A 27,625-nucleotide genomic window follows, 5' to 3' on the forward strand; every position below is an offset into this window, starting at 1 on the left:
ATCGTTATTTTTATAAAATAACAACAACTCTGCGTAGACTTCAGTGTCCGATTCGAACTTAGCAGCACACGAGTGAAAAGTGTTTCCTGTTCCCCATTTAAATTATACGCGCACAGCAGTGTTGAAAATCGCCGCAGAGTCGCCAAGACAATTTCAATACGATAGTTTAGCAGTGCGCCACGGAAAAGTATCGTTTCTCGTTCATACCTATCTGAGCGTATCGTACCACGATATCAGGTGGCAGTGTTTGTTCGAACCTATCGGGCCGTATCGATATAAGCAAAAGCATTTTTGCTGGATCTACCATTTTATTTTAGTTAATAAAATACATATATTTCCTCTCTTTTTGTTCCGTTTGTGCGCGTACAAAACTAGCTGCGAACTCGTGCAATATTTCATAAACTGAATGGGAAAACAACGTTAACGACGAAAGAAAACGAAAACGGATCTGCGACGAAATTTTCCCCGTTTCGTTTTTTTTTTCCACCAGCAGCAGAAGCAGCAGAGCAAAAGCAGCGAATATATTTGTAAAAGAGAGCCCCAACCTTGAGAAAAAACAACCAGCAGGGCATTAATTAGTTCAATTTATCGTCTGCTGGTAAGAAAATAACCCAAATGTGAACTTAGACCGTTTGATTTCCGCGAGGATCCATCATTTTTTCATCCATTTCGTCCAGTTTCAAATGCGTGCTAAATATGCTAACGTGTGTGTGAGTGTGATGGGTCTTCGATGGTGTGCGTGTCTCGCTGTGCGCTTCAATGTGTTGGTCTGCTTCTCACACTCTGCGTGCGTGTGTGTGTATATGTGTGCCTTCGAAATTTTCTTTTGTGTAAAACATTTGTAAGGTGCAACTGCAGCTGTGTGCGTGTGTGTGTATCGCTTTGACTGCCGTTGTTGTTCTTGTTGTTGTGCGTCATAGCAATGAGTGTGTGTGTGTAATATGCATTCCAACGGGGTAAGAAAGAAGAGGAAGCAGTACCTGTCGCCAATAAATATCGTATATCGATGTCTGTCTGTGTTTATTTAGAAATTCCCCTCACCCCGCCCCCGTGCACAAGGAAATATTGCCCCCACTCCACCTGCATCACTTCAAGTAGGGATCAAGTGTAATCGATAATGCATACATATCGATTGGTCCGTTCAGAAACAGCAGAAAAACACGTAAAGTGCAAGCTGGAAAAGAAAAGCAAAACAATTTCCAGAGAGCAGAAAGAGAGGTGGAAAAGAAAGTGTTGGGAAAGGGAAGACAGCAAAAAGAGGCTCTGGTAATATTAGTTAAATGTCAGCTGGTCTGTAAATCGTCGCGACATTTTCTTGGGCAACTGTTCAAAACTTTCCCAAAAAGACCATAAAACAACTCTAAAGAAGATACAACTCATTTTTCTTAAGGTTAAAATATAAAACAGTACACGATTACATTTTCTGACATCCGCAAAAACTGTTCGTTTTGTAGTATTAGAGTAATATAAGATTGTTGTTTAGATGAAGGGTGTTCAAGTTTCAGAATGATCATTAGTACCTCCTAGTGTTCAGTTATTGAATAAATATACAAAACATATAATGTTCCCAACCCATGCAGTTTTTCAAGTGAACGCGTCCAACTGTTTTTGAAGCGAAGCGCTTAGGCGGAGGAGCAGCTAGCCAGGATGGACAAGATGCGGATATTGAAGGAAAGTCGCCCCGAGATAATCGTCGGTGGCAAATATCGGGTGATCAGGAAGATTGGTAAGTGAGCGGTGCGATTTTACCCCCATAATTTTTTCTAATCTCTGGAAATTATTCACAGGAAGCGGATCGTTTGGCGACATTTACTTGGGCATGAGCATCCAGAGCGGCGAAGAAGTGGCCATCAAGATGGAGAGCGCCCACGCCCGCCATCCGCAGCTGTTGTACGAGGCCAAGCTGTACCGCATCCTGAGCGGCGGCGTGGGATTCCCTCGTATACGTCACCATGGCAAGGAAAAGAACTTCAACACCCTGGTCATGGACCTGCTGGGACCCTCGCTGGAGGATCTGTTCAATTTCTGTACGCGCCATTTCACGATCAAGACGGTTCTGATGCTCGTCGACCAGATGATCGGACGCTTGGAGTACATCCATCTCAAGTGCTTCATTCATCGCGACATCAAGCCGGATAACTTCCTCATGGGCATCGGTCGGCACTGCAATAAGCTCTTCCTGATCGATTTCGGTCTGGCCAAGAAGTTCCGCGATCCGCACACGCGTCATCACATCGTATACCGCGAGGACAAGAACCTCACCGGCACTGCCCGCTATGCCTCGATCAATGCCCATCTGGGCATCGAGCAGTCGCGGCGTGACGACATGGAATCGCTTGGATACGTGATGATGTACTTCAATCGCGGCGTACTGCCCTGGCAAGGCATGAAGGCCAACACCAAGCAGCAGAAGTACGAGAAGATCTCCGAAAAGAAGATGTCCACGCCCATCGAGGTCCTCTGCAAGGGCTCGCCGGCCGAGTTCTCCATGTATCTGAACTATTGTCGTAGCCTGCGCTTCGAGGAGCAGCCAGATTACATGTACCTACGTCAATTGTTCCGGTGAGTACGATTAAATCATATATTGCATACGAATCTTTAGATTACACCTGATTGTTAGGCTTGATAATGGACACGTTGTAGTGTGAAATATGTAACATTTCACATTTTCTTAAATAATCCCAAACTGGTTTAGGTTCCGAAAAGAACCCTTTTGTAGTTGCTATTTTCATGATATAAATTAGCATTCGTCATAGATTAAAATATTCATATGATTTTCTAATATGCAATTTCAAAAAATTGCTTTTGTGGTGATAATCATTTTGGAGGCTGTATTCGATATGTGTTTAGGTCATAGTTTTATTTATTTTTTGTTTATTTCGGAATGATGTAACCCCAACTTTCTCTTTAATACAGCATACTGTTCAGAACGCTGAACCATCAGTATGACTACATCTACGACTGGACAATGCTGAAGCAGAAGACCCACCAGGGTCAACCCAATCCAGCTATACTCTTGGAGCAATTGGACAAGGACAAGGAGAAGCAGAACGGCAAGCCCCTGATGGCGGACTAAGAGCTGCGCTTTCTGACGAAGGGGGGAGTGCATCAGAGAAGGAGAACGTGGAGGCGTGGATGTAAATGAGGATGATGTGGGCGAAAGGCCCGGCAAGGAGCGGAGCAAATATGAAACAGACGCAACCGTAAACTTGAGTAACAGCAGCGGGCGTCCGAATGTTTCTTAATATTAATTTAAATTCAATACTAAACAAATAAGGAACCACAGCAAGCAACGGCATCATCAGCAGGGCATATAAAATGATACCCCAGCAAATGTGATTCACGAGTGAATCACTGCGATCGATAGTAACACAAACCGAAATTATTGCAAATCAATACGATTCAAGCCAATTTGCAATCCACACACAAACCAACATACTTGCATAACACACACACACACACTCACCCACTCTCATACACCCACTCAAAAAGCAAACATCATTGCCCAAATGGGGGAGAAAAAAAGAAAAGAAAAGAAAAGAAAGGGAAAGAAATCAACAACACTTAGCCTAATAAATTACAAGAAATAATATTGCTAGAGTTGGAGGAACAAAATGAAGTAATGCTGAGGAAACTAAACCTATATATATGTATATGTATATATATAAGCGAATAAACACAACACCATATATGTATGCATATACCCATTTGATTCACGTCAAATCGAATCCAATGCTTAATTATGAAACGAGCGAAACAAAACTCAATAACTAATTAAAATGGAATAAATAAGAAAATAAACAGCAACAAACAAACAAGAATAAACAATAAAAAAATAATAAAACACACCGAGAAAAGCAAACAAAAAAATATAGTGGAGGATGCGGAGGAGAAACAACCAAGCAAAGCCAACTGAGATGGGGGAAAGTATAAAATAAAAGCAGCAACAAGAGTAAAACAAGCAAATAATAATTATAATGAAGAATGAAAAATAAGAAAACAGACCGCAAAACTGCAAAGTAATTTTGCATAGTACGCCGTAATAATTATAAATATAACTTATATTTAATTTTTTGAATTACATCAATAAATATGTTGAAATTAAATTTCGACTCGGAGCTGTTCACATCTGCATTAGACAGAGATGGGGCATACGAAAGGGAAAGAAGTCCATTAAAATATATTTATTGTTGTAATATACGTCATTGTTTATTAGCGATTAGCTCTATTGGTTAATAATCTTTTTTTAAAATTGTAGCATATAATTAGTTCTTTTATTATACTATATTAAATTTACATAAAATTTGTATATTCATATATATATATGCATACGTTTCATTTGAGCCCCAACATTTAATTTCCCCCATAAGTGCTTTGTATTTAAAGTTGTATTCGTTTCAGCTGATTTTCTCTGTTAGTTGAAATTAAAGATGCTTTTATATTTAAATTAATCACACAAAATGCCTGTGTTTTTCAGCTCTTGCATTCGGTCATTCATAATGCATTTTAGTTATGAAAACTTGAACGTGACATAAAAACATTTCATTGCTACATTGGTTTATGGTTTGGTTTGATTATTTAAATTTGTATTGCTACTATTGATATAATCTAGTAGATTGCATAGCTGGTAGTTAGCAAATTATTCGGAAGAGATTAGAAACAAAAGAGTGAGAAAAACGTAGAATCTTTGTAGAGAAAGTTGTCAACATTTTAAATTATGTTTATATGTATACAATGGCGCATCGTTTATCATCTTAAAAGTATTTTCTATAACGTCTGCCTCCAAAAATCGATTTGTAATGTTTTTTATTTCCAGGTGGTCTTTTTTAAGATCCAAAACGAATTTAGCTGACTCCTTTTGCAACCCGCATGTGAAATACATTTGTTTAGACCCTCTTAATTTCTTTGTTTATTCGTCATTGTTGACTAATGGCACGTACGCGGTCGGTCTGTGTGTGAGAATCTGCTTTTTATTATTTATTAACTTTATGGGATGTCCACTGCACTACTGACCCATTCCAATCAGCAAGCAGAAGGCGCTGATTGAAACACCAATTGCTGCAGTGCAATTGCTGATAAGAACATTTAAAGTTCTGATTGAATAGTAAACGAGAAAAAACGAAGCGCAACATTTATCAATTCGACTTTTAAGTTTAACAAGAGATCTTAAAGCATTTGATATTTATTATTTTACATTTCTAAATAGCTTACTTAAGAACAACTCCCGAAAACATCGTCATTATTTATCATTAAATTCATATTCCTGAAAAGCTAATATGTGGAAAAATACAAATGAAATTTAAACTTTGGCGCTTGTTTTGATACTGCGACTTAGGTGGCTGCCACATAGTTTGCCGTTGCCCCTGTAGAACTGAAGAGATTAGAAATATTTCTTTTAACTTCCCGAAGTTGCCTAACTAGTGTAATTATGCGCTTCGATAATGTTTAAAAAAGTAATAGAAAATGTGGCAGCGCTGCCAATAACTTAGAAAAATTCGAAGTCAACAATGTGGCACCGCTGGCAAGCGAGTTTGAGCAGGTGGCAGCACTAGAAAGCGAGTTTGTACAGGTGGCACCACTAGCAAGCGATGGCGATGCTAGTTTAAATAGCATCAAGATTCTATTTAAAAAAAACTGTCATTCTAAGTTTGAAGCACTTTTTACTAACCAACTACAGAATACCCATATAAATATCTAAGACTCAAACTCTCTGACAAATAAACGGCTAACGGGAAGCCAAAAACCGTTCGCCAAATAGCGTCTATGACGTGGTCATTTTTTGGCTAACTATCGGCTGGTCACACTGCCGGGCAACCGAATCGAAAAAACAGCGATTGGACATTTTTGTGCGAGTGTAAGGTTCGATTCCGATCTGGCTGGTTGTCTGACGGACGTGCTGTGTCTCTTTTGTTGTGTTTTTTTTGCGAACGAGCGAAGAGCAACAGGACCTCTGCGCCCGTATTCAAAGTAATAAGCGATTCGATAGCCAAATTGAAATTGTGTGCTTGTTTCTCGTGTATCTTGTGGTGTTTGTGCGATCCAACTTACATTCCCTTTCATCCTTTTCGTGGTTTTTTTTTACAAGTGCCGGGAAAATTCGAATTGGTTGTTCATCAATATACAACAGTTAACTGTAAAGTAAAGTAAGAAATGGTCCACTGTTGTCGTTGTTTTTAAAAGGTGTAAAGTAAGAGTAAATGAATAGCAAAGGCGCAATTTCTTGAATCATGTTCAAATACGCATAAGCAAACATTCGCTAAATTTACATGCGCGCATGTGTGCAGTCCCAAGGACCTCATACAAGAAGAACCGCGTGCTCAAGAAGCATGCGAAGCAACAGGGAAAAATCATAATCGACACAGCAATTGCTGCCCTTTTATTTGATTTTTGTGTTTTTTATGTTTTTTTTTTTTTGATGTTTTTGAGTTCGCTGTTGCAGCAATAATATAGGAATTACAAATACACAGACGCAAGTGATATACGATCACCACTAGAGATCGCACACACACACACACGCAACACTTAGGCACACAGGGAGATAGAGTGCGAGAAGGAGGAAAGGAAGGACGGGAAGGAAGGGACGAAGCGCAAGCTTATCTTTACGCTTTTCGAGAACGCGAACGAAGACGATAAAAGCAAAGCAAACAACGCACACACGTAAATAAAACAGACATCGGCTGTTTAACAAACGCACACATGTGTATATAAAAAAAGGGACAAAGCAAAGCGAAGAATATCAGCCTTTGGTTCTTCTTTCCTTTGCACATGTGCCTGGAAAATATCCTTACGCACACACTCGCAAGCACGTGAAATTTCTGTTCCCTTGCTCTTTGCCCTTCTCTCTTCTGCCCTCGTGCATCGCTCTCTCTCTCTACCATTATTCGTCGCTAATCAAACGCTCTCTTCACTCTTTTAGCTGATTTTTTTTATTGTTGCAATGCAATATTCGCGGAACGAATAACAACAACATACATAACTCAATATTCAAGTGCAAAGCAAATACAAATCAAACACAAAAGAATAAGCAACGAAATAAAGATATATAGAAAAGAAAAACAAAACGAAAAAATTCGCACATTTTTTCTGTCTTGTCCAGTGGAAAATACAACAAATAAACAACAACAACAACGGCTAAATCAGTTAACAATCTGTTCAAAACCAATCAACAAAATGTCTGCTGATATTCTGCAGAAATCAAGAGAGCAGGATGACTCGCACTATTTCGAGCGTGGCGATATATCCAAATACGTAACGGTAAGTTTCCCAGATTTCTCAAGACCTACGTTTTCCCCCGTTTTTAACTGTTCCGTCATTATATCCTTTATCTTGCGGTTTTTTTTTTCTCAAAATTCGGTGTTATTTTCTGCAATTCAGGTGAACAAGTTCTTATTAAACTTTCAAGATATTTTGTGGTTTTATGAATGAATTTGAATGAATGTGCTATGACTAAGTTATTAAACTAATTTAATAGGTCTTTTAGGTTTTTTATAATGCATGCAGATGTGCGCATATGCATTTTGGTTAAATAGTCTTGGTAATTGCGTATCCTAGAAATTTAGTAAAACTCAAATTGCCAATTCACTAACAAAAAAATAAAACTCAAGCACTTGGTAAGCAAAATTAAAGAAGCTCAATATCGATTGAGTGAAAAGAAAATCCAAAAATATTTTTCAGTCAACTTAAAACATGCCTAAACTACATGTTTTTTTTTTTTGTTTTTGTTTTATAATTTTCGGCAGTTGCATTTTGCGACGCATTTGTGTCGCATTGTTAAAGGCAATATGTGCATCGCTTGCTTAATTTCGATAACTTGTTTTCCATTTTTCACTTCGTTATATTTCCGTTGTGTTACACTTGCATTTGTTGTTTGTTATTCCCCATTATAGAAGCTGATTCATAATTATAATTTCGGTTTGTCAACTCACAAAAAAACAACAACAAATAGAATGTGCGTGTGTGTGTGAGAGAGAGGGATGGTGGTGAAGAATGAAAATAAGCGACAGACTATAAAGTGGACTAAATAATTCTCTGATAAGGATTTGTGATAAGTGTATTGGAGAAGGGGGCGGGGCATCCTTGCATATCTCTCTCACCCACACGCGCTCTTTCTCCCTCCCAATCCGCTCCCTTACACCATGCACCTTCTCTTTTTGTCCCTTCTCTTCGCATTTATTTGTTACAATTGGCGTCATCGCACCAGCATCATTAAAAGCAACAACAACAGCAGCAATAACACCACTCGTGATCATTTACTGTTTGTATATACATACGTATGTATGTGTGTGGTGCATGTGTGCGTGTGGCTGGCAGCGACGTTGGCAGCGCAGCTGTTGATCGACAACAAATTCGATTAACTCAAGTTCCGGGTTTGCTTTGGATGGATTTTTGTGTTTTTAGTGATTTCGGTTGTATTATTTATACATACTATTTCGTTCGTTTGTTTTTTGGGTTTATTGATTGCTCTCGAATGAGCTAAGTTTTTAATATTTTTTTTTTTATGTTCAAGAGCTCTGCTGCAGCGGTTACGTGAAAAGTTTTGCGGTTTTTCGCGTGAAAGCGAGAGGGGTGCAAAGTAAGAGGTAGATGGAGCAGTGTGTTGGGCTCGCTTTTGTTTTGATTTTCTTGTTCTTGTGCCTGCGCTTTTTTTTCGCAAATTTGCGTAAACTAAAATGCAAAGCCAAAGGGTCAAGTAGAGCCATAGAATAAAGGAAAAAATAACAGTGAGCAAGGAGAAAAACAACAAACATAAAAAAAAATAGGACCAAGGCAGGTTGACGTCCGATAAAGTTGCAAATGCTTGTTGAATGAACTTTGCAATCGATTAACGATAGGCAATCAGCAACAATTCACACTGAAAATGGTTTGATATATTTTTGTTGTCATTATGCAGCAGTTTTCAGCCACAAAGACAACAACAAATTGCTGCAGAAAGCGAAAGGGCACCACAAACACTTTCAAACAAACACAGACTCAAATAGGAAATGCTGCCGCGCAACTCCTTTGCAACTCTTTTATAAGATTATGAAATATATTTTCATAAGGAAAAATATATATCAATTTCATTTTTTTTTAACTCGTTTTTGTTTCTGATATAAGTTGAAATGTGGGGGAAATCAATAGAGTCACAATCTTTGCTTTTGAATTTATAAAAACATTTTTGTTTTGGCTTTTGTTACATTTACTGCGCCACTTCGTTTGGGAATGTGCACTGCGAAGTGGCAGGCTGTTGAGAAGGGAAGGGATGGAAGGGGAGAATGGAGAATGAAGTGCCGAAAGAGAAGAGAAGGGAGCAGCGTCAACTTTGAAATTCACTTTTTCGCATAACTTTTAATTTATCGTTTTCTTGGTTTCGTCTTGATTTTATTATGAAATTTATATGCATGTACATTGTATTACCATGTGATATGCAGTTAAATGCAGTTTGCAGTGAAACCTCGCTAAAGAATGCATATTAAAACTCTGCTTTTATTTTAGCAAGAGTATTATTTTACTTCTGATATGAATCTTAAATCTGTTTAATTACAATGCCATTGTTTCTCAAATCAATTAGTAATATCCGTATTTAAATGAAGGTTTAGTCAAGTGGTAGCTGTATAGCGTGTGACCACTGTAGTTTGTCTCGACGGTTTGCTTGGTTTGTGTTTTTTTTTTTTTTTTGTATGTCGGCTTCTCCGTTTTCAGGCTGAAAAGTAAAATGTGTAAAATGTGCTTAGTTTGTTATATCGAAATCCCCGTACGTAATCAGCGGTATTGCGTTTCAGCAAAACTCCCCCTCCTCTGCTCTTTGCCCAACTCCTCTACACTCCTCCATCCAGCCGCTTCCCCCGCCCCGCTCTCAGTGGTACCCTCTCCTGCTGAGAAGAGGCTCACTTACCCTTGCAGAGCGACAAACGGCGACTACTTTTTACGAATATAATTCCATTTCCTGCCAAGGCGATAACAACAACGTCGTCGTTTTATTTTGATCTGTGTGTTTTTCTCTCCTCCTCCTCCTCCCCACTTCTCCCTCTTCCTCCCTCTACTTCTTCGTCTGCTGCTGCTTCTTCTTATGCGGTGTGTGTTTGTCCCGACGCCATTGCTGCGCGAAGAAGAAGAAGAGCAATCAGATCGGCGGGGGAGGAGGCGAAGGAGTAGGAGGAGCAAAAGAGCGAGTGTAGCGACCACCACCGCTACCTACCTAAACAAAAAAGGCAACTCTTCAATCTTCAATCCTCACCCTCCTCCATTATATTTGCCCCTTCCCCACCATCTCTGCTCCTTCTTCGTTAGCCCTCAACTCCGCCGAACGTCATTTCATTTCGATCCGAACCGACTCGACTCGATTAATATGCAGCCCCATCCCTAAAGTCCAGGTCCAATACCGCATATGCCCATATACCCATTCCAAACGAACCGATTTGAAATCGCAGGCTCAAGTCCCCGGACCCGCTCGCTCTGTCTCTTTTACTCACTCACCCACACTGGCGCACATTGCAAGCGCAGCGACAGTGTTGCCAGACACAATTTATATTGAAATTTGCCTGAAACATCTATAAGTTATACATATGTACATATGTATGGAGATAGCTATGCATTAAGAACGGACTGAGCTCGCAATGTTTTTGAAAAGATTTCTGAACGTCTTCCGAAATAAGCTAAAAGTACACCTGCTAACTGTAAGAACTGAAATCGTTTTCAATAGATCTTGACTATTTGAAGGCATTTTAAGTTTTAAGGCAATCGTGTATAGTTTTGTTCCTGTGATTTGTTTTCTGGAATATGCACCTGCTACTGCCTGGAATTCTGGCAGTTTCCTATTGAACCTGGCTATAAAAAGGCTAAAGTGAGCATATCAACTAAACTCACTATCCAACAGGGCACTTAAACTCATGAAAACGCACATGAGGACATGAGGCCGGGGCAGCAGCAACAACTAAAGTAATAAGTACAACAGCAACAACAACAACAATAACACATTGTCAGCATATTGACTGGCTGACCCTTGAGATACCCTTGGAGTGGAAGCGAGAGGGAAATGGTTGAAGAGTGGGGGGGATCCTCAGTTCGTCAAGAGTTTATTAGTCGATGGGGGTTGAAATTGAGGATCACCGCTACCGATTTTCCATCTACGAAAAACGTACATATAAAAAAACAATACAAAGCAGATCCGTTCTACTTGTTGTTATTTTTATTTTTAAAGAAATTGTTGGTAAAATGTGAAACAAGTGTTTCCTTAAAAGATTTGGTAGAGCACAGCACTCGAAATATGTATATAATAGATTTTAAAATACATACGCCACAATGTAATATTCGCTTAAATTGAGTAGTTCGTAATTCTTTGTTGCTGCCGCCTCGATGAAAATAAATTATAAATAAGTTATTTGCGTGCGAAGCTACTGGCTGCTTATTATTATTATTATTTTTAGTAATAATAGTGTTTTGTTGTTGCCTGGCTGTCCTCTTATCGTGCAGTTGTAAAAAATACAAATAAGAAAAACATGCACATCAAATAAATACGCAACACATATATACATATCTACGTACATACATACACATATGTATTTGCGCTCTCTTGCCTTTGTCGTCGTTTTGCTATCTCGCCCACACCAACGCATTTGATAGTAGCCCCCACTCCTCGGCGCTCTCGCTCTTTCTCTCTCTCTGCCCTGGCCAGGTTTGTACGGGAGAAGGAGAGGGAGACCGAGCGAGCGAGCCAGGCAGGCGTGCGCAGTGGGGCCCATTTGTCGTGGGCCAGAACGGGATGGAGCATAGAGGCGAAGACACTTCATATTCTATTGTCATTTTGTTGTTGTTGTAATCTCGAAATTGTCTTGGCTGTACTGTTGTTCTCATTGTTGTTGGTATTATTGCTAATGGCCGCTCAATTGAGTGCCAAAGTACATCTCGCCCCTCCCTCGCTCAGCGGCCCCCTTCCACCCCCTCGCCCATACAATCATCTGCTTGTTTGTTGTTTGCATGCACAGGAAGAAATCGGATTTGGATTTAGAAATAGCATAAAAGTGCATATAGAGCTATTGCACAAAAGTGCGCTTCGACATTAAGCATTTCATTTACTATTTAGTTAGTCCTTTTATTAATAATAATATATGTCCTTATCAGTCATTCCGATTTTACTCTCAGTGCCGTGAAAGGCGGGTATTTTGCATTCAGAATCGAACTGAAGTTTAAACCTTTTCCCGGATTCTGGGAATGTGTGGAATATTATATTATCCACGGCATATTATTATTCGCAGAATACGATATTCCCGCCTGCATCTCTCGGCCTTACAGTTTGCTTCGCTTAATAACTTCGTTAATATGTACATATTTTCATTATGCTGGCTGGCATTTGCTTTTCACGCTTTTCATGCGGGCCACCCTACAAAAAGTGTTGCGCTTGCAAACCTGGTTTTTTTTCCCCATACATACATACATATATATTTTGGTGTTTCAGCTTTTTTTCTGATTGCCAATCCACACAACGAAATCCACCGAAAAATCCAATCCAATCGAATCTATTATATAATAAAGTCGCGATCGAATGAGGACGCTGGCAGCGCAGTCAGCGTCGGCAGAGAGCCCCGTTTGTTTAGTAGATTTCCATTCACATTCACTGTCGCTTTTTTGATTTTTGTTTTTGCTTTTGCCATTGCGTTTGCTTTTTTTCCCTTGTGGCTTTACTCTTTGGCTTTTGTTTTGCTGGTTTTGCCGATGGTGCTGCCTCTATCTGGCACACACACAATCACATACACTCTGCAACTGGTTTTGCAGGACCACAAAGATAACAAAAAACACATGTGAGTTTTTATTTTTTGTTTTTCCCGCTGTTCTAAGCAACCCCCGATATATTTTGATCACGATTTCGATCGGATTTTTGTTTTTGAGAGTCGCTCAACCACGTGTTCAACACATTTTCAACATGTTGATCTTGCTCTCCATCCCTCTCTCTCTCTACACAGAGCAAAAAATATGAAATTACTTATGGGTTTTTAAATGTACCAATCTCTGTACCTTTGCTAAATTCAGAAAGGAAAGCTTATAACTTACGAGACTTTAAAATTTATTATTATTTACATCTTTTAAGCATTATATACACTCTTCTTTTTTCTGCGTGTATCCCTTATTGTTTGATTGCTTCCAGCCTTTTCTGCTTCTTGTTCTTTGTGTTTTGTTTGTGCGGGTTATCAAATAGCCGATAAATTATTGGCGCAGGAAAAAGGAATGGGAAAAGAGGGATGGGGGGTGGTACAAATAGAGAAGGGTAGGTTAAAAAGAAACGAGGAGAATCAAAAGGGATCAGTGCAACCTGCGGAAAGAGATGAAAAAAAGGTAGAGAAATACGTACTGATCTGTTGCTATCTTTACCCCAATATCATCCCTTCCCATTTAAGGCGACTCCTATAATTTCATTTAATACCGCCAAATTAATGTATTATATACATAATGGCTATACACAGTGGTCATACCATATGAATCAAAAACATCTCAAAGTAGATAGTCAAATGCCAAACCTTCTAGAATCCAAAAATTGTATCACGCTTTCGTGCCTTCGAAGCTGTTGACAATAACAAACAAGTTTCATTTATTGGTTGTTGTTTATTAAAGTGTTTTTAATGCCGTCAATTCGATGATCCAAACAAATCTTTTAAATGGAATTCTACCGCGAATACTTAGTAGATCATCAAATTATCAAATCATTATTTTCTGACGTTTCATTGTAACTTCTGGAAAATTCCAATTGCCCGGGGAATTAAATCTTCGGTTTTTGAGCAATCGCCGGTGTTTCGTGTTATTTTTGATTTTATTTTGTTAGTTCTTGTTAAAGTTTGTATACATATATCGTTGTTGTTTCTTAGTTAAGTTATTATTGCTCTCGGTAGTTATTGTTGGTCTTGTGCTCGTATATCAGTTGTGCGCTTTGCTTATCGCTTTTGAGTAGCAACAAAAACAGCAGCCAGCGAAAGATTATTACTGTATGAACTAACTAACCCAATAATAAGTATTCTTATCACATTAAATCACACACACACAAAGGCACAGACACACACACACAGACAGATACATAGCTGCACTTTAGAACGCGCGTGTGTCAACAGAGAATGAGCGTCGTTTCATCTCAATCTATACTTAAAATGTGTGTTTTTCCTTCTTTTATTTTTTATGATTTACGTGCCTGGCCTGCACTTGGTTTAACTGAGAGAAAAGAGCACATACAAGTGTGCATAGGACAGATAGGAGTAGTTGGGGGGTTGGGGTTGGAGGTTTCGGCGAAAGATGAGAAGGGGGTCACTGCCACTGCCATGTGCTCACAACACAAACACGGCTACACATTTGCCGGGGCGACCGATAAGCACAGAAGAACATAAAGAGAGTGTCTACACTCTCTAGAGCAGCGAGCACAGAACGTAAAAACATGGCCACAAGAACCAGAGAAATTGCTAGGCTTACGTTTGTCACAAGATGATATTCATACATAATTCCTTGCCTAACGTCATAAATGTTGCAGCACAGCCACACTGGCAGGGAATTTTGAAAAGCGGCCACACTAAAGAACATTCAAAAGCTGTTCATCATTTTAAATATCAATTCATTGCGAAGTCATAAATTGTGGAATAATACATTATGATGATGACTTCTTTATTATAATAGCTTCGTTTTGAAACGTTAGCTATCAAATTCATCATTGTTTGATTTGTTTATGTCCAGCTGATTTCGACATTTCCCTCCCTTATAAGTTTACCCGTCACCATTCATGACATGTTTTTCGTAATTCGGGCTTTATATAGAAACCGTAAAAAACACACAAATCAATTTCGAAATGTTTGCGGCTGACCGGTATACATACATATACATACATATGTATGTACGTACAGCTCAGCCCTTCTCTGCCCTCGAAACGGATCGGTTCGGATCATAATGTTTTGGGATCGTATTTTAATCGAGTTCTCGGTTAGCGGCTAGGGATTTATTTTATGGCATTTGTCCCAAGGGAAAAACAAGCAGTAAAATGTGAGTGAAGGGGATTGGAGGTGGGACTGCTGGGAGTGTGGGGGAGGCATCAAAAGTCACTCCACAATACACTCACACACACGCACGCCAAAACAATCGGAGGGAACCCAACCGAAAACGAGACCCTCGATAAGGTTCGACGCTCTGGACACCCCGTCGACTGATAAGGAGACTCACAGACTGTCGACTGGAAATGGGGGATACTAAAAAAAAAAAAAAACTAAAGAGGTGGTGGAAGAGGGTTGCAACTGGAGCAGAGGTTAAGGCAAGGGCAATGGGGTCGCGATCGGGATCAATTTCGGTTTTGGATTGTAGATTTCCCGAACCGAGCCTATACAAATTCTAGAACGACACATAATGTGTGAGCACCACTTCTTCGTTGATTATCTGTGCAACCAACCCAACAGTGTGGTTATCTTGAATTTTTCCAGAAAGTTTGAACTCCAAGTGTGATGACTATAAACTTCTGATTCAATAAAGACGTGTGAAACTTGAACTGCTTCGCTTATAGCCGGAAGTTTTTGTTTATAAGACCAGCTCCTGGAACTAGAAATATATTGTTTTAATGCGAACTGTATATTTTCGTATTGCGTGAGCGCAATAAGACTGGGAAATAGGTATGTAATTCAATCCGGCAAAATATGTAATTGGAGAGTTTGATTGATAAAAAGAAAGAAATGCTGAAAGTGCTTTTCTCTTTTCCGGTTGGATTGTTTAGCTATAAATTACTAACTAAGCAATTTTTTGTTCGAATTGAATTTCCTGAATCAAACAAATTGACTAGTTTTGTGTTTGTTTATAATTAAAATATTATAACCATATTGATATGCGATGGCTTATGCGGTCAAACATGGGGCTTTTAATGTAACATAGTGGGTAATATGAGCTAATTTCGTGTTTTAGGTTAAGATTACCTTGAAAATGATAGCTTCCACTTTTTCTTTCAACCATCTGATACCATCTCTATCACTATTTTCGTCTCCCTCCCACTTTGCTCCCATTCGAAACTCTCCATTTCGATTGCATAACGGTGGCTTTGTGCTCCCCATCACTCCCTCTCTATCTTCGAACTGCTGTTGCGCGCGCGAGTGTGTGTGTGTGCAAAAGGTCTCCATCATCCATCTCCCTTTCTCCACTTTACCACTCCATTCCCCTTTAGCCCCACTCTTCTCTCTCTTCACTTTTTGCATTTGTTTGACTGGTTTGCTTAAGCAAAACAAAAACGGCAATTGCAACATTTTATATGTATTTCCCTTCTTTTTCGAAAAACAGAGAGAGATATAGCAATAAAAAAAAAAAAACGTAGACGCAACGCGTTGCGACAGAGGAAGAAGAAGACAATGATTATTATGTTTTATTTTATTTGATTTTATTTTTATGCACATCGATTAAAGACGGAACTCTCTTGGATACGAAACTCGATTTGTGAGTGTATGGATTTGTTGGTTTTTGTTTATTCACTTTAGTGTTGTTTCTGTGCCGGATTTTGTATCTGTACAGTGCTCGCTTAACAGTTAACCGAACAATCGAAGATATTAACATAATGTTCAATGATATTTTACAAAGCTTGCAGTTAACCTCTGAACTTAAATGAAATCGAATAAGCACATTTCGTTTATAACATGGTTTTTATCCAACGAGACCAGTATTCACTGTACTTCTCTTGGATTTTTTTTTCAAAACTATGTTTTTATGGTTGTTGTGCTCCGAATTTAGCAAGGCCAAGTCGTTGTGAAGTTTTCTTTTATTGTGTTTTATTATGTGATTTTCGTTGTTGCCAATTATTATTATGTGAGCCGGTTCGAACAAAAAAAAAAAAAAAACAAGGAAAAGAAACAACAAAGCGTACAAGAGAGAAACGTACAAGACGCTTGGCAATGAAACGAAACGAAACTGGCACGGCAGTTGCGCATGCGTCTTGTCTTCTTCCCTTCTCTGCGCCTCCCCCGTCGTTTATCCACCTCCCCATCGCCCCATTCCCTCCTCAAACACTCTCGCTATCTATGCCGTCTTATTTCGCTTACCAAATATTAACAAGCGACCAACGAACGGATGGACAATGCAAACGACACGAAAATGTGAAATGCTCCATTCGACGATTCGACCTAGACCTCAATCGATGGCTTGGATGGCCCAAACCCAAAACCAAAACCCAAAACCCAAAACCCAAAACCCAAAACTGAATACTGAATATAGTAGTGAATACTGAAAACTGAAAACTAGAAAACGAATAATCGAATACAACCAGTTGAAAAGCCTAAAACGAATAACCAAAGGCAGTTAAATAATTTAAACAAATTATAAGCCTTTGACAATGTTATGTTAATTTATTTATTTTCCTCTTCTACCTAATCGCATCAACAATAGGCACTAGTTTTGGTTACGAAATGATCCATTCCATCCCAGCTATTGTAGCTTTGCTGAAATGTTAGAACTTTCGGCATCGTGCCATGTTTACTAGGAACTTGTAGTTCGTTACTCAATCCTTGCGTGCCTTGTTTTTTAAATCCGTTACTTTATTGTGCAAACATTCGAAGTAGTTTTTGCACAAATAAACAAATTGACGTTGTTTACTGAAACTGAAACAAATTCAAATTTGCATCTTAAGTAAGCTACGTTTGCGGCTTTTATGTTATTTGTATGTAATTGATTAATAGTTTATTTGTAAACTTGCTTGTGATTTCTATGTTCATCTAGGGTTTTAATTCTATGGGTTTATGTTTTTAACTTCTAGATGAAGTAATAAAGTAATACAAGTTAATAAAAGTTCGTTTCTGATGCGATTATTGAGAAAATTCCATATTAATTAAAGATAGAAGTGCAGTGCTTTTTCGTTCAGTGCAGCTTGTTGCTTATCAGTTGCAGATCGTGTTGGGGAAAAAAAGCAAAGAAAATCAAAGTGGAATGGGAATGGAAATGGAAATGGGGATGGGGGATCGTCTGTTCTAGATTGTTTTGTTGTGAGCTTGCGGGCCGTCAATCGATCAAAAGTGATCACTGATCAGCGGCCGAGAATGGAAAGGGGGAAATCCAGTCCAATGCAATGCAATGCAATGCAAAATGCAATGGAAATGGAGATGGAAATCGACATCGAAATGGAATGCATGCGAATGAGAATGAAAAGCAATGAAAAACTCGCATGACAGCCGCATGTGTTAATTACCAATTCAAATTTACCAACAACAATTAAACTCGATGCGATACGATTGCTTTTGTTTCTGCCTAACAAAATCAAAAAAAAAAAAAAAATTTTTTTTAATCTATAGAAGATGTTTTCTTTTAATTTGATCTGCGTCTGGCTGCTAATCAAATGTCAATGGATAGAAATCTCACACTTTGCATAGAAAATTTGAAGCTTACCTTGAACTTTAATTGAACCGCAAAGACCGTGTGTGTAAATATGGAAATCAGATGCGTACATATATCGCATCTCAGATCTCGGATCTTTATCTTTATCTGTGCGCTTCGTCTTCGATCGTTTCTACAGCTACATACATACATATACCCATCCCTAACTAAATGGAAATAACTTGATTTAATTGCTAATGTTATTCCCCCGGGCGATTAATAGATGCGATTTATACCCGTACAGTGGTGGGCAAAATAATAGTGTTGTCGTTTCTAAGTTGGTAATTTAAATATCTGGTCATTATCCAATTGAATAATGTTCTGCTGTTAGATACAGATACCGTTGAGTGCAATCGAAATCCTATTTGCTTATCCATCGCTGTATTTAGATACATAATATATAGTAGCGCCACGCCCCCTCGCCTCTTTCCATCTCTTTTTAGCCGTTCGTGCAGGTTGGTCGAGTATTATAAATAACACTCAATAATAACTTTGTATTCATTTCCAATTCGCATATATGAACAGAATAAAGATTGTCTGGGTGTGAGTTTGGTTTTTTTTTTACATTTTTTTTTCGTTAATTTTATTTTTACCATTGTATTGGTGTTAGCTCATCGAGGTTATGGATATTGCGTCGTCGTCATCGCGACGTTGTTGTTGCTTTTATTGGTACGGCTTTATAAACCAGTTAGTCCAACCGAAAAAAATTAAAAAAAAAAAGAGAAAAAAACCAACAACAGCAGGTCTTCAGCATCTCGCACACACTCTCAAAAAGTCGGGTGTATCTGTGTGAACGTGTTTATGAGACACAAACAAGTAAGCAGCAACAACAATCGCCGATCTTACCTAACAGCCCCGTGAGCCAAGACCTGAAACAACACAACACACACTCGATAAGCTATATACACATCTGCATAACTACATAGTAGTAGGGGTTCGTACCATATGTAAGCCGTGAGTTGTCCCCAAAAGTAATGCTAAATCTCTTAAGAACCGATTACCAGCGCGGATCTTAAGTATCATAGATATAAGTATCATATTCGATATAGGTTTAGCGCAATATTTTGAGGTCCCATTGGTTTCCGTTTTTAAAACACCAGATATCTTACTTGAAAAGCTTAACCAAGAAAGGAGTCCAATATATATAGCAAATCTTGCTCGATGAAAAATCTATGTATATACATTTATATAGTTTCTGTATAGTAAATGTTAGGCAATCTGAACGAGTTGAAAAAAACAGGTAATAAAACGTTTATTACAGCACCTCCGCATTATATGTAATGTTTACAAGCATTTAAAAGTGAATTGTACAAGCTCAGTTGCCGGGGAAAGATCCAAAGGCTATAGAAACATTGCTTTATGAAACTGAAAAGTATAGGGAATAAAAACTCGAATCGAAAATGAATCAACTAACCGCATTTAAAATGTTTCCATTTGTATAATGACTGAAGTACTTTCAGTTAACAGCTCCTTAAATAGTGCTTAAAAGTAGCACCCTTGGCTTTAATTATGTGATTAAAGTGCAACTATGTGTATTTTCACTTGGCAAGTTTGTATCTCAACCGAAGCTGGAATTTCAAAACTGGGAAATTTTGCAAACAATTAAGAGGCATCAAGGTCTATTGCCCGCAACTCTCGCTGCTTTGACTCTTTTTCTCTTAACCAAATATCTTGTATTCTCCATTCGGCCCTCTCCTTTAACACCCACTCACTCATACACGCTGTCTCTGTCTAGTCTTCTGTTTTTATTTTCTTAACCCACCGCAACAATGAATCGGAAAACAGAAAAACCAGGCGACCAAAACACAAGTGGCAAGAAATGGTGGGAAGAAAGCAAAGGGGGCAGAAGAGAGTCTTCTATCAGCAGGAAAAAAATCAAGAAGAGGTAGAAAAATAAGCCAAAGCATGACTGCAAGAAAAGTAAACTTATTTTCATTTTCAAATGAAAGGGAAATTCTCGACTAGACGAAAGAAAGAGAGGGGGAGCAAGAGCGAGAGATTTAAAGCCACCAGTGGGGAGAGAGAAGGCTAATGGGCGACAGAAAGAGAGCGTAGCTTAATACATAAGACGAGGAAAACAGGAAAAAAGAAAAGAAAAACAAGAGCTTTAAAAAGGACCGCAGACTTTGCCTCTTACCCCTTTGTCTTCAGACAAAATGGGTCTTAATCTTGTTTTTACACAAACGCAGCGCAGAAACGCAGGGCGTGAAGTGAGGTAGATTGTCTTAAAGTTGTTTCTCGAACTCGAACACGTTTTAAAGGAAAGAAAAAGACGTCTTTCCTTTGCCGTTTACCCCTTGCCATGCCATTTTATCACCCATTACTCACTCACCCCACAAATCGAGTTTATGCGATTCGCTCTTTGCGAAATCAGTTCACGAATCGGAGTCATAACTTGACCATGAATTCGACCCGACGTCGTTGTCCCCAAAACAGCTGTGCAAAATTAAACAAAACTAATTGACACACAAATAATCGTAAAAAAGCGTCGTGTTTGAAGGTTATCGTTGGGTTTTTCGTTGCGGAAGTGAGATTTCTTCACCGATACCGATTTTCACTTTTAAACGGAGTGTGTTCAAGTTGCTTACCCAAAATATTTTGGGTTGCGATCCAGTTTTCACTTTCGATTGGTAACATTTTTTGTAATAATATTACATTTAAGTTTTAAAGACATGGATTTAATTTGCAAGCATACCTGCTCTCAAAAGAACTTGGCATTTAATTAGATGGAAATTAAATGTAATCACCTAATCAAAATAATATTGCTAATGAAAGGTCAGAATACTGCACTTAAGACTAAAATATTCTTATGGTCTCTGTAACAACTACATAATAATATCCTAATGAGTTTATTATCTACAATACAAACAATAGGTAAAGTGAAGGCTTACTATTTAGTTATGAAATCATTAAATGAAGACATTTACATTTTGTGTCTTTGCACATGTAACACTTTTCAAGGGTGGCCTCGGCTGGATTTTTACGGGGCTTGCAAATGAAGAAATCGTAAATTACCAGGCATAAACTTGGATTTTATTTATGGGACTTGGTGCAAGCCAAAGGCAGAAAGCAAAATCAAAAGCTTGAGCAGGAGGCAGCAGCCGTATCCGCAGTCGCAAAGATGCCGTAAGCGTTGAAGTTGGTCAAAAAGAAAAAAACAAAATGTATAAAAAAGAAACAGCGCCAAAGGTTTGCTAAACTTGTTGCGCTTGCTCGTTAATGTTTATGTATTTTTTTCCTTTTATTTTTTTGCTGCTGTCTGCGCAGAGTTACAGACTGAAATTGAAACTGAAACTGGGAAACAGGGTTGCCAGGTGCTCGTCAATGTCAGCTGGCTAATTGACGATGCAATGCAGGAAGTTCGTTTTCATTTCTTATAACGAAAGGAAAACCCAGAGATGAATAAGCAAGGCAGTTTTTTTTAGCTATGTACGGATACATGTGCGTACTACTATTTCAAAGAAATATGATTTCCATTTTAATGCAGAACTGCCAATGCTTACATAAGTCTGTAAAATTTAATTTTAAAAATACGGCGTAATTTTTATTCCAAACCTTGCGATCGAGTAGAAAAGTGGTACTCACCCTTCAATGCCAATGCCAATGGTGAAATAAAAGTGAAGCACAAATCAAGAGAACACGATGCCAAATGGGACAAAAGATAAGATAGGCGATCGACGACAAGAACACTGTGTATATGGCTTCTAAACTGATTGGCCGGGCAAATTAATTAATTGAACATTTTAATTGTTTTGTTTCGTTTCGTTTCGTCGGCCCGTCCAGCCTGTTCTGGAATGGAATGGAATTACTCATAAAATTTCAAGGAATGTGTACGGTTGAAATCGGACCAAAGATAACCTATGCATATGTACGTATATAAATATTTATTTGTTATGTGCCTCATCTGATGCCTGATGGGTGACTCTGGCCTGGTCTGGTCGTCTTTTTATGTGTCTTGAAATCCCCCAGCCCCATTCACCACATCCCAATCTCTCGAGATAACGACATTCTTTATATGACTTTTATGGTAAAAATAAGCCTATACTTCTTTACTCTGTTTTTATTTTTTTTATTAAAAACAAAAATCCCTGACAGCTGTGATAATTCTATGTTAAGCTTTTGTTAATTATTAGTTTTGATTTTTATTTAAATTACTTTTAAATTTTGTCGTTCTGCTTTTGAGTCAAGTTTTTACATAGTGCCTAATCTATTATTGATTTGACACCCTGGCAACCCTGTTTTTGGTCGGTGCGCATGCGCCACCGTCTCGTGCTGTCCCTCTTGCTCTCCCTGGCATTGCCACACACCCTCAATATCTCCTTTCCTCTTCCACTTGTTGAGCAAGCCAACCAGTTTTTCGTCTGCAAATTGAGTTGAGTTTTTGTCGTTTTTTTTTTCTTACATTTTGGACAAGGGGGGATCTTACGAATGGGGGAATGGGGGGCTTGCTGAGGCGGTTGATTACTGGTTGCTTGTGTTGGGGCCCCAAAAAATGTTGTTGTTGTCTTTTTGTGGTAGCTCCGGCTTTTGAGCTTCGCTTTTCTGAGCCTCAGCTTTTCTGCCTTTCGTGTTGTTGGCTTGAACTTGAGCTCTATACATATGTAATTGGTTGGTTGGTTGTGATTGCTGTTGCTGTTGTTGTTGTTGCTAGTTTTGGCCACGCTTGATGGAGTGGGCTAAGTGCCCAAGTCTGTGTATCATCGGAGTGTCTCTGCGTCTATGTGTGTGTCAGTTAACTGGTTGCATAACATGTTACAGCATCGCACGAAAATGAACAGGCCAAGTCGGACGTTGCGTTCCCAAAAAAAAAAAAGAAAAAAAATTTAAAAAAAGAAACAAAACCGAAACTGATGACGACATGAAGCCAGGGGGCGGGATGGGGGGCTTGTATTGAAAGAGTGGTAACAAAGTGGTAAGAAAAAGGGGCAAAGAGTGGCTAAAAAGTTAAGGCCAGAAGGGAAAAAAGAGAGGTAGCTGGTTTTTCTTGGCTCTGGTGTTTAATGTCTGGAAAATTATAACATTTTTGTATGCCTTTTGCAATATTTCTCAGTCGTCTAGCTCTTTTTCCCAAGTGTGCTTGTGTTTGTTTGTTGGGTTTTTCTGTTTTTGCTTATAGGTCAAGTTAAAAGTAAAAGTGAGTTTGGCTTTTTGCTTTGTGCTGCTTTTGCCTTTTGATTTTGTTTTTTTTTTCTGTACGCCGTCGTGTGCTTCTTTTTACGTCCTCTTTTTTTTTTTATTTATTTTTTATTTTGGTAGTTTTGCGAAATATGCGCTCGTTACGTATAGGCACGAGAGCCACACAGAAATTAATTTTTGGCTTTTCGCCTTTTGCATTCGCAGATGAACGATCACTTGGGTGATTTCGATTGCATCGACCGCGAGGTGCGGAAGGAAATAAGGATGCTGCTCACCCACGGCGCTAACTTGGAGCAGCAGCACCAGCAGCAGCCACATCGCCACCATGGCGGCCTCACACGCACCATTTCACAGCCGGCCCAGCTCATCCAGCAGCAGCAACACCAACAGCAGCAGCAACAGCAGCAGCCAGCTGTAGCCAGTCTGGTGACCATCACCGAGAACCTGGGCAACATGAACCTGCACCGCAAGCTGGAGCGAACCCAGTCGGAGCCACTGCCGCCACAGCAGCCGATGAACACATCCAGGTAAGCTGGGAAGGAATACCCCGAATTTAGGAGCCAAACGGTAGCCATCTAGAGCTGTTTGTATTTAGAAATCCAACCAACCCACAACATTAATACAATTAACTTAACTACAATTATTCAGGCTTGTTTAATAAACTTGAAATCCTTTCACAAAATCTTAAAGTTTAGAGTGACTACATATGTTTCGTTAAACTATCATCCGAATTTCTTAAGCCCTATCTATTGAATCTAATTACAAGCTAGTGAATCTTATTTTTTTAATACGCTATTCTTAAAAGATCTGTTAAGCTAAAGCTGAATTAAGTTAAGTTAAGCCTAAACCCTTCACAAGAACTACAAGTAATTGCGGTCTTTGAACACTTTCAGATACAAGACCGAGCTGTGCCGTCCGTTCGAGGAGGCCGGGGAATGCAAGTACGGCGAGAAGTGCCAGTTCGCCCATGGAAGCCACGAGCTGCGAAACGTGCACCGTCATCCCAAGTACAAGACGGAGTACTGCCGCACCTTCCACAGCGTGGGCTTCTGTCCCTACGGACCGCGCTGTCACTTTGTTCACAATGCGGACGAGGCCCGCGCCCAACAGGCGGCCCAGGCAGCCAAGTCCTCCCCCCAGTCGCAGTCGCAGCAGTCGTCGTCGCAGAACTTCTCGCCGAAGAGCAGCCAGAGCAGCAATCAAAGCAGCAACAGTAGCAGCAGCAGCAGCAGCAGCGGCGGTGGCGGCAACAGCAACAACAACAACGGTAGCCAGTTCTATCTGCCGCTGAGCCCACCGCTGAGCATGAGCACAGGATCGGACCGGGAATCGCCCACCGGATCACTGTCCCTCAGCCCCACCAACTCGATGACCAGCTTCCCGTTCCACGATGCCCTGCAGCATGGGTATTTGGCCTCGAATGGCGCCAAGAGCAACAGTTCCGCCTCGTCCACATCATCGGCCTCTGGAATGGGTCTGGGCATGAGCATTGGCATGGGCCAGGGCATGATCATCGGTCAGGGCTTGGGAATGGGACATCATGGACCGGCCACACCGCCGGAGAGCCCCAATGTGCCCATATCGCCAGTGCACACACCGCCGCCGTACGATGTGACGGTCAATGGATCTGGAGCGGGCAACAATACCGTCGGCAGCAAGCAGCTCCTGCAGAAGAGCGTCAGCACACCGATGCAGCAGGAGGATACGCCCAGGTTGCCGGTTTTCAACCGTCTTAGCTCCGGTGTGGAGGCCTACCAGCAGCAGTCCAATTTGGGACTCTAAGCGCGTGGCAGTCTGCGAAACAAAATTTAATTGAAACACCATCCAACATCCTACTCACGCCCATCCAAGCATCCCTCCATCAACAAACAGCATCCTTGACAAAATCTCAGTAACGACCAAACCATGGAAACTGAAAACAAAACTACTCTCGCAGTCCAATTTGAAACGCAAATATCCCAAGGCAAATGGATTTCCGGTGGCGTATCTTCGATGCAGAACCAATGTGTATCAAGTATACGCCACCGAAAAAACAGAACACTGCCAAACACAGACACCGCTTAATCCTTGATATCAATTCTCTCATTGCTGTGACAGTCAAACGTAATCGTTATACAATAATCGTTATGTGAGAAGGACCGAATTACAGACTACTACGGGACAATTAGTTAGATAGATACGTAAATGACAAACAAACAATCCAAGCAAACGATGATCTTAAACTATAACTAAATACTAAAAACTAACAAAAACGAAAACAAAACAAAAAAAAAACATAGCAAGCATGAAAGCTATAGCTAAACAAAACATTCTTATGAACTGGACAATATACAAAGGCGGAGATAACGAAAAGGACTATTGGGAATGTTGCTCAAATCAAATCAACAAAACCCACGGCCAACGACGAATGTGAAAATCGTTCCTGCATTTATAGAAACTACTGCACTGCATTCATTAGAACATATGCACATGCACACCTGTCGCTTTTGTTCAATACTTATACGCCACACAATTTGGATAGGTCTCATGTAAAAAATTGATTACCGGCTTGTATATATATATATTTATATATGCATATATGGCCACCACCTGTGTATATATAACTTTTGATGTGGATAAATAGAGAGCGAGATAGAGAAGAAGAGTAGAGAGTTGGTCCCCGATGTCTTCCAATCCAAGCCAAGCCAATCAATCAATCAATTAATCGATCCATTCAAATGAGCATGATAGACGGACAGAAAGAAAGCTACGAAAATTCTTTAATTTATTATTTTTGCTAAAAATTATGTAATAGAGAACGTTATGTACATACGAGAGTTAATATTTTGATAAAGATAATAAATTATAATTACCAATTACTCTACGATTACGTTTAAATGATGATCTTGAATGATATGAATATTATTGATGATATACCTCTGCAAATCGTGCAACTAATCACAACAACAACAACAACAACCAACGAGCAACCAACAATTTTTCATTTTGAGAGGACATTTTTAATGGAATTTTGTCATTGATTTGATATATATTTTTTTGTTTGAATGACTACGATTTTTTGTACTCTTTAAAATCGATCTATGAAATGGAAATGCTGATTTTTAAACACCATAATTTATTTTCACATCTATTTACATAAAACATACCAGATATATTTTATATGCAATTAATGTTAATAATTTATGAAAACAACACATGCGACACACTCAGACACACACACACATATTTTGACCATTGATAATTTTATGTTTTTTATATGGTATATGCGACAGATCATTTTGTTTATTATATATTATTTTTATTTAATTTATTTTACAACTTTTTCTTGATTTCTTCTATTTTTGGGTGCAGTTATATAATTTTAGTGTTATGAGAGAGCCTTAATTTATATAAAACTTATATAAAACCATATTATAATTATGCTTACGTCGATGATAATGAAGTAAATGCATATGTAATAAAAACGGAAAAAGGAAAGGAAAAACCTTAACAAAAAAAGCCTATTTAAAATATTTATGTAGGAAAAACCATACGAATGTCGATCTCTTTGTATGCGTCGATAAAATTGAAAGAAAAAGCGATTTATAAAAGGACAAATAGCAATCTGAGTACAGTGTTAGAAATTTAACTGAGCAAACAAAATAGAAACTTAATACAAATATTTAAATTATTTTGTACACATTTTTTGCCCTATTCAAATTTATATGGATAAATATGTAAACTCTGTAATCCGTATACAGCGACCTTTTTTTTTGCAAATAATTTATATCGAAACAATTGCTGAATTGCAATTTAAATCAAATTAAATCAAATATTTAATTACTCCTATTTATTATTATCTCCTTCACTAGGCTTATTATAGTTACATAACGACCAGCAGCAGCAAAAATTTTTAGCATGACTTAAAACTAAAAAAAAAAGAAAAAAAAACGGCCGGTGAAAGAGCAAATTCCATGCGTGTTTATCAATTTGTGTGCACGCACGAGGGGGGTAAATAATTCTCAAAGTGCCTTATCGTTAATATTATGTATAAATTAAATACACACAAACACAAATTATGTATAGTCTTGTGGAAATGGAAAAGGAAACGCAGAGACGGAGTGCAAAAGGCATATTAATTATTTATTATTATATTAAAGTCTATTTTATTATA

General features: G+C 38.9%; 2 protein-coding genes and 1 long non-coding RNA gene across 3 annotated transcripts; 2 read left to right on the forward strand and 1 right to left on the reverse strand.

Moving 5' to 3' along the window:
• The first annotated feature begins 235 nt into the window (after positions 1-235).
• On the forward strand, positions 236-4,900 carry LOC6618583 (casein kinase I). The gene is made up of 4 exons (XM_002042806.2): positions 236-598; positions 1,581-1,726; positions 1,788-2,562; positions 2,917-4,900. The coding sequence occupies exons 2-4, from the start codon at positions 1,648-1,650 to the stop codon at positions 3,074-3,076; spliced, it is 1,014 nt and encodes a 337-aa protein (XP_002042842.1). The 5' UTR covers positions 236-598; positions 1,581-1,647; the 3' UTR covers positions 3,077-4,900.
• A 960-nt stretch (positions 4,901-5,860) lies between these two features.
• Positions 5,861-27,625, forward strand: LOC6618584 (protein TIS11). Its single transcript, XM_002042807.2, has 4 exons — positions 5,861-5,967; positions 6,917-7,254; positions 23,677-23,999; positions 24,366-27,625. The coding sequence occupies exons 2-4, from the start codon at positions 7,171-7,173 to the stop codon at positions 25,252-25,254; spliced, it is 1,296 nt and encodes a 431-aa protein (XP_002042843.1). The 5' UTR covers positions 5,861-5,967; positions 6,917-7,170; the 3' UTR covers positions 25,255-27,625.
• On the reverse strand, positions 19,032-22,045 carry LOC116802112. The gene is made up of 3 exons (XR_004362480.1): positions 21,922-22,045; positions 19,183-19,205; positions 19,032-19,121 (listed from the first exon to the last, which is right to left on the reverse strand). It is a non-coding gene; the product is annotated as an uncharacterized LOC116802112 (long non-coding RNA).

This window comes from Drosophila sechellia, chromosome X (assembly GCF_004382195.2).
Source record: "Drosophila sechellia strain sech25 chromosome X, ASM438219v1, whole genome shotgun sequence".
In the NCBI taxonomy this organism is placed as follows: Eukaryota; Metazoa; Arthropoda; class Insecta; order Diptera; family Drosophilidae; genus Drosophila; species Drosophila sechellia.